The sequence below is a fragment of the Carettochelys insculpta genome, chromosome 6, assembly GCF_033958435.1.
Source record: "Carettochelys insculpta isolate YL-2023 chromosome 6, ASM3395843v1, whole genome shotgun sequence".
Taxonomy (NCBI): domain Eukaryota; kingdom Metazoa; phylum Chordata; order Testudines; family Carettochelyidae; genus Carettochelys; species Carettochelys insculpta.
The window spans coordinates 65,033,536-65,048,851 of record NC_134142.1 but is presented as its reverse complement, the minus strand read 5'-3'; the positions used below and the strand labels follow the sequence as shown (position 1 = coordinate 65,048,851).

At 49.5% G+C, this 15,316-nt stretch overlaps 1 protein-coding gene across 3 annotated transcripts in view; it reads left to right on the top strand.

Annotated features, from left to right (window-relative positions):
• The window catches only part of PAPLN (papilin, proteoglycan like sulfated glycoprotein), an 88,978-nt gene that overhangs the window by 21,217 nt on the left and 52,445 nt on the right, over positions 1 to 15,316 (top strand). For 2 of the 3 annotated variants that reach the window (XR_012645958.1, XM_074997105.1), the window contains exons 3-10: positions 7,173 to 7,288; positions 10,259 to 10,319; positions 11,104 to 11,206; positions 11,936 to 12,066; positions 12,438 to 12,561; positions 13,463 to 13,543; positions 14,278 to 14,450; positions 15,099 to 15,222. Coding sequence is in view for 2 of the 3 variants with exons in the window: in XM_074997105.1 (XP_074853206.1) it covers positions 7,173 to 7,288; positions 10,259 to 10,319; positions 11,104 to 11,206; positions 11,936 to 12,066; positions 12,438 to 12,561; positions 13,463 to 13,543; positions 14,278 to 14,450; positions 15,099 to 15,222 (913 nt within the window). In the remaining variant the exon portion in view is untranslated. Of the gene's footprint in view, positions 1 to 7,172; positions 7,289 to 10,258; positions 10,320 to 11,103; positions 11,207 to 11,935; positions 12,067 to 12,437; positions 12,562 to 13,462; positions 13,544 to 14,277; positions 14,451 to 15,098; positions 15,223 to 15,316 lie in introns of those variants that run through there. The other variant, XM_074997106.1, reaches the window with a different exon arrangement.

The following is a 15,316-nucleotide window of genomic DNA, read 5'->3' as shown; positions in this document are numbered from 1 at the left end:
AAAACAGCAAGGTGGGAGGGAGAGCCAGACATCCAGCAGGTTATTTCTGGCAAAGCGGGGGAAAGCATAAATGAGTGAGACAGAGTGGTGACTAAGAGATCAGCTTTGGGCCCGATGCATCAGCATGGGAGGTACTGATTAGAAACGGAAAAGTGCATGGAAGTGCCAGTAATTCAGAGAGAGCAAATTGGCTGAGTTAGACAGAATGTAGTTAGGATGGGAGAGATGGTCTGCACCAAAAGATTAATCTCAAAGGAGATGGATTGTAGATTTGCAGTGGAAGAGGTTGGAGAGGGCTGTGCTCAGCTTGTATGAACTGAACAAGACTGCCAAGTGAAAGGAGAAGGAAGGATTCCTTCCATTGCACCTTTACAAATGCTAAAGCATCCCAGGGAATAGGCAGGAAGAACTCAGAGAGCTGCTGCAGCAAGATGATCATGATAGTGATTTGGCTGCAGTTGCAGAAATATAGGAGGGTGGTTCTCGTGGCTGTTATATCAACAAAGGGAGACATGCTCTGTAGAGGAGAGACTGCTGCGGGTGTTACGTAAAGGACTCCTATCTGAGCAGGGAACTATTGGTGAAAATTAAAATTCCCATTTTCTGGGGAAGGATTAATTTGATAGCTTACAAGGCCAGGCCAACCTACCGGTGGGCCAACTGTTACACTGCAGATCTGAAACACCCAGCAGCCAGACCCAGTAGCTACTGTATTACCACGTGAGGTCATAACGGACAATGTTGTGATACCAGCCTGCAACAACTTGCTGTTCAGCAGGAGCCCATCCTGGAAGTGCCAGTGCAGCAGGGGTCTGGGGGCAGAGGCATGCGAGCTTCGTCAAGGACACGCGTGCCTTCATCATACACGCATTGCAGTAGCAGTCAGCACGTAGGCGTTTAATAGCCTTTTGTTGCTCTTTTTTGCATGTCTGTAAATAGTCTAAGATGTGACTGTTCCATATGTTCATATTTCAAATACCAAGGAATGCTTAGGGAAGCTCTGGATCTATTCCCAAAGACACTGTCGTCTTGGCGGCACTCCTGATCTATACCCAATAGAACTTGGATGCAGTCCAGGCTCTGAGCCCTGAAGAGTGATTGTACGCATTAGCAGTAGGCATTCTGGACTCATAGACTGCCAAACCTGATTTGCTTTTTGGATAGATTTATAAAATTAAAGGGCAAAGGAGATGGCGTGGTTGTAAATACAACACCTGTTGCCTGGGGTGGGCAATAAGAGGCAGTTTGCCAAGCTTAGCTCCTGGTGGGCTACCACCACAGTGTTTACTTGCATCTTCCCAGGTACAGGTGCTTGCAGTTCCCATTGGTTGCGGATTGTTGTTCCCATCCAAAGGGAGCTGCAGAAAGCAGAATGGACTGGGACGCTGCTTCCTGCAGCTCCCATTAGCTGGAAATGGCAATCCATGGCCAATGGTAGCTTCAAAGGTATTTACCTGCACCTCCTCCAAATACAGGCAAATACAGCAGGGGTGGCCTGCCAGGGGCTAACGCTGGCAAAACATACTTGGTCTGATTATTACCCACTGCTGTTTTTGTGCCTATCTCCACTCCATTGTCATTTTGGTAGCAACATTGGCTTGCTGCCAACGGAGTGTGCTTAGCTTCCCTCAGTGACAGAATTTGCAAAGAGAGCCCGAAGGGCAGAGACTCTCAATCCTAGATACACAGCTTATTTTCAATTACTGTTCTAAATCCAGAATGTACTTCTGCTCCAGGACTCCCCTCTCATCCAAGGGACGCTGTCTTTAACCCTGCTTTCATGCCATTAACCTCTTAGTTGTTAATCTCCTGGCATACCTGCAACCCTTTTTCTTTCTCCCCACCCATCAAGTTCCACATCCTATGCCCCCAGCTACAATATTTTGTACCCTTCTGGGGAAATGTTCTGTTACAGATACTGTTTCACTTAATACCAATATCTTATTCTAGTCTGTTACCTCCGTGGATTCCCTTGACATTCCTACCTAAGTTACAACATCTAGAATACAGATAGTGTTAGAGCTGTCAATGCTGATACCTCCAGAGCATAGTGATAGTTAGGATTTGGGGGAAAAATGTCTTCCCCTGGAATCATATTGCAGACTGGTACATTGTAGGTGTTTTACACCTTTCTCTAAACAATCTGGCCTGGAGACAGAAGCAGATAGCCATTGCCAGCCCAGCCCAGATCAACGGAACTATGTCTGTGTATCTCTTTGCCTAGTTTGGGATGTAGCACTGTATTGCAGAGTGTAGGGAAAGTGAGATTAAACACCTCAAGGAGCCAGGGACCTTTCTAGGAGGCAGCTGAATAGACTGAAGGTGAGCAGAGTTGGCCTGTGTGTCTGTGCTGCAATAAAAGACCTCTGAGCCTGGCATGGCAGGTCCAGATCAGCGCTCAAGTTTGCAGAACTCTGTGTTCGGGGCCGTAAAATTGCAGTATAGATACAGGGGCTTGAGGTTACATACATGGTAGCAAAGCACTACTTGCTTTTTCCTAGTACTTAAGGGTTTTCTTTCCTGGTTCTTGCCCTTTGTCTTCTATCTCCTTACCCATTAACTAGGGAGAGGGAATGCAGACTCTTTTGCTTGGTACAACATGGAGTAGCTGTTTCCCTTGTTTGGTTTGTTTTTGCTGCTTTTGTTCTGTCTCACTGTGGTTGCTTGAACGTTTGGTGGTTCTTCAAGTGATTGACCATGTGCATTCCAAGCTGGGTGTGTGCGGGTGCATGCTCGGTTGCCGGAAAGATTTTTGCCCAAGCCAGCAGCCATTGGGTTGGAACGGCGCCCCCTGGAGTGGCTCCGATATGGTGACCAATATATGCACCACCGGCCCCGCCTCCTGCTCAGTTCCTTCTCCCTGCGTTGTCAGCTGCTAGAGCTCTCTCTCTCTCTAGTTATTAGCTGGTTGTCTTTGTTTATAGTGCAAATAGTTTGCAATAAGTTGTAAATAGTTCATAGTGCTTAGTAGTTACGATGCCTGGCTCTCCAGGTTTTACAAACTGCTCTAGATCCAGCAAGTGGGGCCCAAAAGTGATCCATGTCAGACTTGCCTGAGCTGTCCGGGTGAGGGACAACTTGGAGATCGTTGCTCCATCTGCAAAACTTTTAAACCCAGGACCCTGAAAGATAGAGCACAGTGACTTAGTCCTGCTCGCGGAGGTAGCCCTGCACCCAGACATGTCCTCACTGAAGGGCTATCTGTGGATCCTGTTTGGTTCAGAGTGCACTGGTGCTGTCATTGGGGTCGGCGCTATCCAGAGACTCTCAGTGCCGTGAACGGGCGCAGATGCCTAGTGCCCCAAGGCACCATACGAACCAGTCCCCGGTGCCTCGGAAGAAAAAGAAGCATGATGGGGTCGATCCCCTTTGGGGACAAAGTGGTGGGATGTCCCCAGGGTGGCGTGGCGAAGCAGAGACGGACTAGAGTACGGGGTGCATGCGTCAATGCCATCATGGGGAAGGAATGCATGTTCACCCGGACTGCCCTCATTGCCAGAGGCATTTAGTGTGGCGCAGGGCTTACTACAGATAATGAGGCTGGGTCTGTCGCCACCGGAGGAAAGTATGCCCGTGAGTGGTGCCCATCGTGTTGACACTGACCCAGGGTGCCACACAGGAGCCTTCTCCATCATTTGGCATCGTCTTTTCTGGTGCTGGAGCAGTTTCAACACCCTATGGCACTGACGGCAGCTCCATTTCACAAACCTTGTTCGGCAGCAGTGGCACAGGTGCCGGCCCGCCGGGGCCGGTGCAGGCACTGGAGACTATGGTGCCACGATGGTCTTCTGCATCAGAGTCAGGGTTGGAATTGGACTCCTATTACTCCAGCTTGGTGCGGAATGGGAGCACATGATCACTGTGTCATAGCCATCAAAGGCATGGGAACCAAGGCTTGGATGATGACATGTGACCACCAGCCGTAAAAGGAGTAATGCAGTGGCCCTTTGGGCTCTTTAGGCGCTTCATAATATACAGGGGCAGGCTGTACTTTGTAGGATGCCTGTCTAGGGAGCCAGGAGCCCCCCAGGTGCTGCACTCAGTGCCATCGGCGTCACTGGGCACACCTCCACCGGCACAGCTGCATGATCCATTCTGTAGGTCAGAGGCTTCCTCATTGGTGCTTGTGGCATCGCTGCTCCCAATGTTGTTGGCACTAGTAGGGGTGGGCTAGAGTGCAGGTCCCTCACCAGTTTCAGGGGCAGGGGTTTTATTCCCAATATTTCCAAATTTTAAAGTCAGAAGCGGGGCTAAGGCCCACATTGGATTTATGAGACCGCAACAGGTTCACAAAGAAAGGTAAGGTAAGGTCATATGAGATCCTTGGGTCTCATCATTCCAATGCCGGAACAGGGGGATTGGTTTGCCACTCTCAAGTCGCATGTTTTCACATAGCAACTTATCCTTCCCACAGGAAGTTTCTTCAGTTTGTAGCAGATTGGGGTCATTATCTATTCACAGGCTTTCCTTTTTGGTCTGTCCTCTGCCCCAAGGGTCTTTACCAAATGCATGACAGTGGGGGTGGCCTTCCTATGCAGGCACAAAGTACAGCTATTCCAGTACCTGGACAATTGGTTAGTCAAGGGCTGCTTTTGGGACCAAGTGCACTAACATGTTCAGCTTATCCGCCAAAAGTTTATCAATCAGGGCCTCCTGGTCAGCAAGGCAAGGTCAGTTTTGGTTCCCACTCAGACAATGGAGTTAGTGGAGGCTCACCTGGATGGGGTGCGTGCCAGGGCCCTCCTGCCAGTTAGCAGGTTTCAGGCCATGGTGTGTCGTATCCACAATACGATCAGGTTCCCCACGACAATGGCCAGGTGCTGCATGAGGTTGCTGGGTAAGATGGCGGCATGCACATTCATAGTCCAGGACACCAGGCTCTGGATGCAGCATCTTCAGCTGTGGTTTGCCTTGGTGTACTGCCCTGTCAGGGACAACACAGATGTGTTGGTAATGATGCCACAGCATATTTTGTCAACCCTGCACTGGTGGCTAGATGCATGAACAGTTTGCACGGGAGTTCCCTTCAGCCCCCCGCAGCTCTCTCCCCACTTTGTAACAGATGCCTCGGGCCTGGGTTAGGGGGTACGTTTGGGGGAACATAGAACTTGGGATCTGTGGAACAGAGCGGACCTCCAGCGCCACATAAGCGCTCGGGAGCTGAGAGCTGTCAGACTCGCATGGGAGGTTTCAGGGCAGTTTAGCAGGATGTTGCATGTCAATGAGCACAGACAACATGACAGCAATGTACTATATACACAAACGGGGTGCATGCTTCTCTCCCCTGTGTCACAAGGCTCTGGGAGCTCTGCATTCAACATCAGATCCTTCTGCAGACCTCTTACAACTTGCTGACGGACCATCTCAGCAGGTCCTTCACGAGCCATGAGTGGTCACTACACCCAGACGTACTGCACTCAATTTTCCAAAAGTGGGGGTATCCCCAAGTGGACCTATTTGTCTCACACCTCAATACAAAATGCTGCACCTCAGTGCAAATGCCAGAGTCCGGAACCCTGGGCAGATGTGTTCAGCGTTCCCTGGACCAGCCTACTACTATACGCTTTCCCTCTGATTCTGCTCATCCCCAAGGTCCTGCTCAAAATTCAGTCAGATGGAGCATGCTTATGGGCCCAGGAGTGTTGGTATTCAGTCCTCCTGGAACCGTTGGTCTGCAATCCAGTGCCACTTTCGTTATGCCCAGACATGTTGACTCAGGAGGAGGGGTGACTGCAGCACCCCAGTCTTTGATCCTTGCATCTCATAGCTTGGAAGCTCCATCACTGAAGGTCGGGGAGCTCTCGTGCCTGGGCCCTGTAAGGGGAATTATAGTTGAATATTGGGGAAACCTTCTAAGAGGGGGGCCTGTGTGACCAAATGGAAGAGGTTTTATGTTTGGGTATCTCAGAAGGGACTGTCCCCATTACAGGCCTTGATACCTGTGGTGTTTAAATTGGGAAGGTCTGTCATTGTCATCCATCAAGGTGCATTTGGCAACCATCTCAGCCTTTCACCTCGGGCCTGGGATATCCTCAGTTTTCTCAGACCCGGTGGTTAAAAGATTTATGAAAGGCCTGGAGAAGATCAAACCACAGGTGTGGACCCTTGGCTGTGTGTGCTCTTAATCTGGTGTTGCCAAAACTTATGGGGGCCTCCTTCGAACCCCTTGCTTCCTGTTCTCTGCTGTTTAAGTTACAAAAGGGTTTTTTTGGTGGCCAATACTTGGCCCAGGAGGGTATCTGAGTTGAAGGGACTGATGGTGGACCCGCATGGACAAGGTCAGACTGAGACCCGCTTCCAGCATTCTTACCACAAGTGGTCTCCTCTTTCCATGTCAATCAAGATATCTCGATGTTTTTTTTTACCCAAAACCTCATGCCTCCCCTAGGGAACAGAGTTTACATACCTTGGATGTTCAAAGGGCTTTAGCCTTCTACATGGATAGGACCAAACCCTTAAGAAGTCACAGCAGCTGTTTGTGGCAGTGGCAGACAGAATGTCGGGCCTCCCGGTCTCCTTCCAGCCGATCTCCTCCTGGATAGTGACCTGCATTAAAGAATGCTGCAAGCTGCCAGGGGTTCCCCCTCCCCCAGTCTGGGCTCACTCTAGTGGAGCGCACATGTCTTCTGTGGCGTATTTAGCACATTCCTATCCAGGACATCTGCAGGGCGGCCACCTGGTCCTCAATTCATACATTTATGGTCCATTACACACTGACGCAGCATGCTAGGGAGAACGCTGCGGTGGGGCAGGGCTGTCTTACATTCCTTCTGGGGCTCTGCCCCCCGCCTCCTAGACATTTTGGTTGCATTCACCCAGTTTGGAATGCACATGAGCAGTCACTCCAAGAAGAGAAGATGGTTACTTGTTCTGTAACTGGTGTTCTTTGAGATGTGTTGCTCGTGTCCATTCCAAAACCCTCCCACCTTCCGCACTGTCAGAGTAGCCAGCAAGAAGGAACTGAGCAGAAGAGGCGGGTTGGGCAGTGCGCATATTGGTTGCTATACTGATACCACTCCAGGGGTGCTGTTCTGGCCTGATGACTACTGGCTAGGGCAAAAACCTTTCTGGCAGCTGGGCACGCGCAACACACACGCAACTTAAAATAGACGTGAGCAACACATCTAGAAGAACACCAGTTATGGAGCAGGTAACTGTGTCTTTTTTCACAGGCCCGCAAGGCGAAGCGGCAGGCAGATTTCTGGGGCAGATGGGGAGAATGGAGCCAGTGCAGTCGGAGCTGTGGCGGGGGCGTCAGCTTTCAGCAACGGAGCTGCTACTCGCAAAGGTGAGGGCTTTCTTGTTATATCACTGAGCTCTTTCTCCTCCCATGAACGGCATCACCAGGTAGTTTTGGAACAAAGGGTCCTGTGGCACCTTATAGACTAACAGAAGAGTTTTGAGCATGAGCTTTCGTGAGCACAGACTCACTTCTTCAGATGCCCAAGACCAGCATCTGATGAAGTGAGTCTGTGCTCACGAAAGCTCATGCTCAAAACTTTTCTGTTAGTCTATAAGGTGCCACAGGACCTTTCGTTGCTGTTACAGATCCATACTAACACGGCTACCCCTCCAATACAGGTAGTTTTGGGTAACTTTTTTCACTGTTTTGTGGTGAAATGAACTGTCAGTCACCTACTAAAGGAAGTTTGACCTCTCCCATTTCCTATATAGAAATAATGGCAAATCTGTTTTTGTTTTTTTTTTTTAAACAAAACGTCACAGATAAGCAGCTCTCTCCTAAAAGAGTTCATCTAGATGAAGTGAACTATAGTGTGTATAAATAGGATGAATCTGGGAGGTAGCGTTTGGATACAGAATACGACCAGATCCTCAGGAAGTATAAATCAACATAGCTCCATTAACCTCAACAGAGCTTCACCTATTTATTCCAGCCTTGGAGCTGACCTTAAGGTTTGGAGTGTGGCTTCAAAGCTGAACAGGGCTAAAATCTGGTTTTGTTTAAGCCAAAATTGCATAAGCTTCTCTGACAAAACATCAGCCCAAATATCTCCAGAAACCAGCTGTTCCCACTGGATCCAGAAAATAAGCCCTTTCTAGTTTTCAGTCCTAGCCACAGCTAAAATTATGCTGGCTGGTTCAGACCCAAGGGAGGAACAAATCCAAACTGCCCTCTGCACACAAGGAGGAGTGAGCAGGGGTTACTTGAGATTACAGTTTGGGGCCCCCTCTAATATACAATGGAGTCCTAGTAAGAACTCTGTTGCATAGGAAGGTTTTGGTTTAGTTTTCACTGTAAACACGATGGGAGTTTTCCTCTAACTTTCACAACAGAGCTCTCTTCAGCCTGAAATGTCCATGCTGGAGGAGAATGGCGTCATTGGAAAGTTTGAGGTTAATTGGACAAGAAAAGTTGTGCTTTCAGGTGTAAGTTTGGGATGGCAAACAGTGTCTTTCTGGTCAGGGTTGTGGTATTCTGCCCTGTGGGGGAAACAGGCACAGTGCTGTGTACATCATTCTCCACAGGCTTGAAAGCTGTGTCTGTGCTGAGATTTTCAGACCAAAGCTTGTGGGAAACTTTTTCCATTGGAATGATTTGGGTGGCAGGATGTTAACTGTGCCTAAGATATGTCCCCATGACAGCTTCCTTTGGAGAGGCAGCACCTGATGGGACTCCTGGGTGTGAAAGTGATCTGGCCAGAAAGGGGAAATCCCCTTCCTGCAAAATAAATTCACATTTGTTCCAGATTTGGATTTAAAAACAAAAACAAAAGTCTAAAACCCTCCTCCTCCCACAGGAGGGAAATTCCCAAATATTTTGATTGCCCATCAGGAGAATTGAAACAGGCTCTGTCTGCCAGAAGGACTCATCAATTTCATGTGCATCCCCAGAGAAAGCAGGCAGGTTACTAGAGGCTGTGTCCAGACTTTCTACTGCCTCTGTGCTCAGTCTTCCTGTTCTACACCACCCCGCCCCAACCACCTGGCTGCCTCTCTGGTGGGAAAGCTGAGCTGCTCTGCTTCTCTTCTTCCTGGCTGCCAGAGAGAGGTAGTGGGGAGGCTAAGGGCCAAGAAGTCAGGGAGCAGATACTCTTGGCTTCTGACAGCCTCGGCCCTTAGATGAGATCATTTGTTTCTCCCTCAATGGAACTGTTCTGGAAATCCCTTCCCATGAAAGAATGTTGTATCTTTTGTTTGGACAAATCCTGCCCCTCCCCCCTCCAAAAATAAGTGACATTTCCCACAGAAGGACAACTCTATTGTCTAGCCAGCTCTGTTTCAGACCCATGATTCTAAACAGGTGCTGTCTACCTGCAGAACCCATAAGGTGGCTGTTATTGAAGTACTGCTAATGTTGTGGCATCTGGTCTCTGGGCAGGGATGCAGCAAGTGGTAACCACGGTCAAACCACCCTGACCATGTAGGACTGCCCCTGTCGGTAACGATGGGCTAAAAAATCCTTCTATAGGTACAGCCGAAAACAACACAAGCTGAAGTAGGCAGCCTCCCTTCCACTCCTCAACCTCCTTTTTAAATCCAGTTTTTATAAGAGTTCTGATTATTCTGCAATATTAATTTTTTTCCCCCACGCATGCCTCTTCCCTTTGCTTTAGAATCTGGCCCAACTAGTCATGGCTCCTCCCACCCCCCCCGTCTGCCTCTGGTTACACCAGATGGCCTTTTCAAATCCAATTTCTCCCTGGATATTAACTTGTTAGACGTTGAACTGGATCTGCTCCCTCCCATTTTGAAGAGAGTCCGATACAGACCCAGGGAAAACAATTACCCTCCCTTCCTTTTGGCATATTTTGTTCTTCCAGCTAATGGGCCCCATTGATGCAGGAAGGTAAAATAACTACAGTTTGAAGTGTGCAGGCAGACTGACGTCCTGTCCATTCCAGCCCACCCGCTAGCCCTATTCAGCCCCAGGTAGACGTGCCAGACCACACAAGTGCTGTTAGAGAGACAGAGCTGTGTGCTAATAAAAAGCCTGGCAAAGAATAAAAGAAACTGCTCCTACTAATTGCTGGAAAAATGTTGCTTCCAGAAAACTTAAAACCACCCTGTGGCAATGCATAGTGTATCCCCTACCTACATTTATAAGCACGTCATAGGTAGAGGATGCACTGAAAGATGCGCCGTACCCTAGGTCGTTAGCTCCTTGGGACGAGTCGTGCTGTGTGCCAAGTGCTGATGAATTCTCAGCGTTACTTGGGAGATTATTAATGAAGAATTGTCAATAGAGATGAATTGCTATCTCTTCAGAACTACTTCATGCTGCTTCCTTGTCTTTCAGGACAGATGGTGGGTCTAACTGTATTGGACCAACTCGAAACTATCGCTTGTGCAATATTCAGGTACCGTCCCCTGTGCGCCTCTTCTTCTGGCTCCCCCTTCTCTTGCAGGAACTTAATTTTGCTCAGAAGCCATGTGCTGAGCTTCCTCGGTGCCCATGTGATATCTTCTCCCTGGTAGCACCAGTGCTGGTACCCCTGGTGAACACTTGCTTGGGGAGCCCCACAGGTGACTAGGCCCCAGAATTTGGGCCCTTGCGCAATAAATTCTGGGCACACACCAGTTCTGGCTGATCACAGCACATAGATTTTAGTAGAATTAGTGCCCTGGGTTTTCTGAAAATCCCAGTGCCTGCTTGCTACTGTGGGCTCTGGATAATAGAAGGAACACTCATTTGGAGACTCACGTCACATATGGAGTGTCAAGGTTGTACCTGAGAGACTATGCGGAGCCCAGAGAGCAGGAAGACCAACTGAGAAGAGGTCTAGGGCTCTGGTTGTGACTCCTGGGACTAAGAGATGGCCTGGTTTATTACAGACAACAGCATGGACTGGAATCGGGAAGCACTCATGCTGCTGATTTTCCTGGCTATGGCTTGGTAGCAGTCTAAAGACCTTCCCTCTGGGAAGCAGGTCACTAATCATCTGCTTTAAGATAAGAAGGAGGTGTCTTGATGTGGGGAGAGCGTAATGTGGTGTGTGACGTCTGAGCTGCATTTAGGAGTGACTTTGTTGTGGCTGGTGTGTGGGGAAGACTGTGAGGAACACCCCCATAGTAAGATCCTTTCCTTTACCACCACCCTTGCTCTGAGAACTCTGTGCTACTGGGTCCTCTCTGCCTCCGCAGGGATGCCCTGATGGCTCCGGGGACTTCCGAGCAGAGCAGTGTGCGGAGTTTGATGGGACAGAATTCCAAGGAAAGAGATATAAATGGCTGCCTTATTATGGAGGTAACAGATAGATAGATACAAGGTTTTAATCTCGTTTGATTTGGAGGTCTTTGGCTTTGCCTAAAAGAACAACTCTTTCCAGACAGAGACCCCCCTATCTACCAAGATGTTTGTCTGATCCGGAGGGTCCTCTTCTGGATCAGTCATAGCTGTCTGTTGGAATGGATCATCTGCCCAAGCAATTGCACAAGATCTCTGGCCAGATCTGCCTTGGGGTACTGAAATCCGTACCTCTAGTAGATCTTCAACCCCTTTCATAATCAGGCAAAGGGTATCCCATGTTGGAGACCCCCCAAAACAAAGCTCTTCAAGTTAGTAAACGCTATGAAAAATCTTACTGCACATGATTTGGTCAAGGATACCCAGAGAGCCAGGTCCGGCAGCAGGAACGGAAGTCAGAAATCCTGGCTCTCAGCTCCCTGATCTAACCACTGGGCCATCTTCCATCTTCACCCAGCCAGCTCTGAGTTCTTGAGGGGGTTTCTTTACACTTACCTGGAGAATTTCACTCTTTGCTTGTTGCTGAGTTACTGGAGGAGTTCTGTGTTAACTGGCTCTGTCTCTCTGAAAAGCCTCATTCTACATGGGAATTTATTAAGCAGGACCACTCATTAATATTAATAGCAACCACTCCTCAGAGCCTAATCCAATATTTCAGGTTCTGTGTTGCAGTGTGTTTGTCAGGGATTAACCACGTCACGTGACGCCTGCTGGTTTCTTCCCTTTCAGCTCCCAATAAATGTGAGTTAAACTGTATCCCTAAGGGGGAGAACTTCTACTACAGGCACAAGGGAGCAGTGGCTGATGGGACGCCCTGCGAGCCAGGCAAACGGGATGTCTGTGTGGAAGGAGTCTGCCAAGTAAGTCAACCTGCCACCTCGGCCCTTTTCTATGGGAGATGACAAGAAGGTCAGCCCTCTGGCCATTCCCCTTTTATCCTATCCAGCCCTGCCCAAGCAATTCCCTTGTTACCTGACAGCACAGCAAACTCATAGGGCTTTAGAGGGAACTGAAGGAAGAATGGGGAGCATGGACATAGATGCCTGTGGACTCTTGGGGGACAGCAGAGTTGATCATGAGCCCTTGATTGTCCACACATTCTGCTGCACCCTTGAGCTATCTAATTTCTCCTCCTCCTGGCGATCAGCCTAGACGGCAGCCTTTTCTTCCTTCATCCCTCCCCATGCCCTGGTTTTGATTTAAACACATCCATGCCGTTGTGCTCTGGCAGGTTGTTGGCTGTGACAACATGCTCAATTCTGCTGTGAAGGAAGACAAGTGCCTGCAGTGCGGAGGGGATGGCAGGGCCTGTTATGAAGTGAAGGGCACTTTTGATGTGCTCAACCTCCCCAAAGGTACAGTAGTCTGGGCTTTCTGAAAGGGCAAAGAGGGGAGAAGGACAGAGGGAAGCTGAGACTTGTCCTGGCCCTTTGCCTGGAGCTGTAGTAGCTACCCGCTTGCTTTTGTTATGGAGCCTGTTAAACCTGTGCGCTCACCCGAACCTCCTGTACTGCAGGCTGCTTTTTGCTATTCTAGAGCTAGAAAATACACTGACCACCTCTATCTGGCGGGGAAGGGGGCCCTTCTAGTTCCCACTGCAGCCCTAAGGTTCTCCCACTCCCCCTGTATCTTCCCCAGCTCTTAGTCTCTTATAGATGCCACAGATCTCCTAGAGGAGAGAGAGGCTTCGTTGAACTGTCCATCAAACACGCCTGCTGGCAGTGCTCTGTCAATGGAGCTGGTTACCCAAGGACTGCAGTAAACCCCGCACCCATCCAAAAGGAGTAGAAAACTGGGACCAGGACTTGGAACCTGGCTTTCCCACATCTGGCTGGCTCTGACCTACTTCAGCCCTGATTATCTTGGGGTGAATCTTTGCTGAGTTTCAATCTAATACATTTTGAAGTGTGTGGGAGAGGAAGAAATCTGGAAGCTTGGAGTTTCTAATGGCAGCCCAAGCAGGCACCTGGCTGCGTGGTTTTCAGGGTGCAATGCTCTGATAATGCTGCTCTTCAGCTGTGTTGTAGCTATGAAGTGGGTGGACTACTCCATGAGTGAAACAAACCTGGGTGCAGACATCCTAAAATCAATGAAGCTGCAACAGCTGGATTGAGCTCTTTCCCATTAACTCCTAACTCATCCATGCAGCTACAAATGGAGCTGGGTACAGCTCCTATGCACACGGGTGCCCCCCACCCCCCGCATACCCCATCACTATCTGTCTGTACTTGGACCAACTTTCTTCATTTCCTTCAGGTTACAATCAAATATTCATCATTCCTGTGGGAGCCACAAGCCTGCGAATTAAGGAAGTTATGCCCAGCAGGAACTTCTTGGGTAAGACAGACATTGTCGTGAGCTCATTACTGAAAACTAGAGGTGGACTCAAGCCACACACGTCTGATCTGACTTTCAAGCGTACTAGAGTTCAGGGGTGTTTGGGGCAGAAGCTTGATCTCTCTCGCATGCACGCACGCATGGAGAGGGAGAAGCTGGTCACAAAGGTTAGCTCTCAAGCCAAGCTCAGCTATTGAACACCCTCAGAGAAGTTAGGGTGCTCAGACAGAAGTCTCGCCATACAGTGAGTAAGGCTTGCTGTGCAGAAGAGCAGAGAGCCTGAGCAAAACTGCAGGGACTATCAGTATGGCTAGAATGTCATCGCAGATTAACACTTTCCTACAGGGACTTGATTTCACTTGGTATTTGTTGAGAACAAACACCAAGGAGTCTCGCAAGACTTTCCCTCCGATGTAGAAGGTATTGGACACACAGAGGTGTTCGTTTACTGTGAGTTACCACGTCTGATGCACCGCTTGCCACTGCCTGGTGGACATTGGCATGTTAGCTCAGCAATGAGTCAGTGTTCGCAGGAAGGGCATGGTGCTTGTTTGAGAAAATGGGGTTTCAAGTGGCTGACCTGAGGGCTTTGTGAGTTGCTGACATGCTGTGAGATCAAAAGCAGAGCGTAAAGCTGTGCCATAGGCGGGGTCAGCGTGTCACATGAACAGTGGCTCTTGCAAACCATTCTCCCCTCCCCCACCTCCTCTCTTGTGCCCCGCGGCTTTGTCCAGCCATCAAGAATGTGCTGGGGGAATACTATCTGAACGGGCACTGGACAATTGACTTCAGCCGAGACCTGCATGTTGCTGGCACGGTTGTGCACTACGATCGAGGCTTTGAAGGGGACTTGGCACCTGAGCTGCTTCACTCCAGGGGTCCCACCACAGAGCCCTTAGTCATTGAGGCAAGTGGCTCAGTTTTACGTTCTCTTAATGTCATCATGCAGCCGTGGTTGGCCTTGGGCTGGACGTGGCGTTTTGCAGAGGTGATATGCTTGGGTTTTACAAGGCAGTGTCAGTAGATGACAGGGGAGATGATACACTTGTATTGAGCCCAGCAAGCAGGGGTATCCTGGGGCCAGCCTTGTAACCTTTGGGGCTTTCACGTGGAAGAAGGGGAACGATTGAGCCACTGGCTGTTCTGGCCCTGTTGCTAGAGGGGCTGTGGGTGGAGACCTGGCAGCGACTAGCTGTCTCCACTTCCTAGTCAAGAAAATAATAAGGGACTCGCTTAATTCAAGATTTCATTGTGCTTGTGCTTAAAGCCAGCCCAGGATACCCCCCACTGCCTAACAGAGGAGCAGCACAGCCAGCCAGCTCAGAGGAAGATGCATGTTCTCTCTTCACTGGAAAGAATGCCCCAAGCTTAATGAGGGAGGGCATTAGAAGGAAACCTAGCACTGAAAATACATGGCCAGTGAATAGAGGGGAGTAGGGCAAGGGAATGGGAATGTGACTTGCTTGGGCCCTGAGATAAGGGAGGGAAGAGGAGCTAGGGGGGAGAGAGTGCGGTTTTGTTTCTGGAGCTTACACCTCCTCACTTGTCTTTGCAGCTCATCAGCCAGGAGCCAAATCGGGGAGTGCACTATGAATACTACCTGCCTTTGCGAGGCCACGCCTCCGGCTACAGCTGGAGCTACGGCTCCTGGAGTGACTGCAGCTCAAAGTGTGGTGGAGGTAAAGAGTGTGGGGGCACCGTTGCTAGAGGCAGGCAGTACCCAGTGTACCTAAAGGGAGGAAGCTGCATGCTGCCATCTGAAGGGCTTTCGGC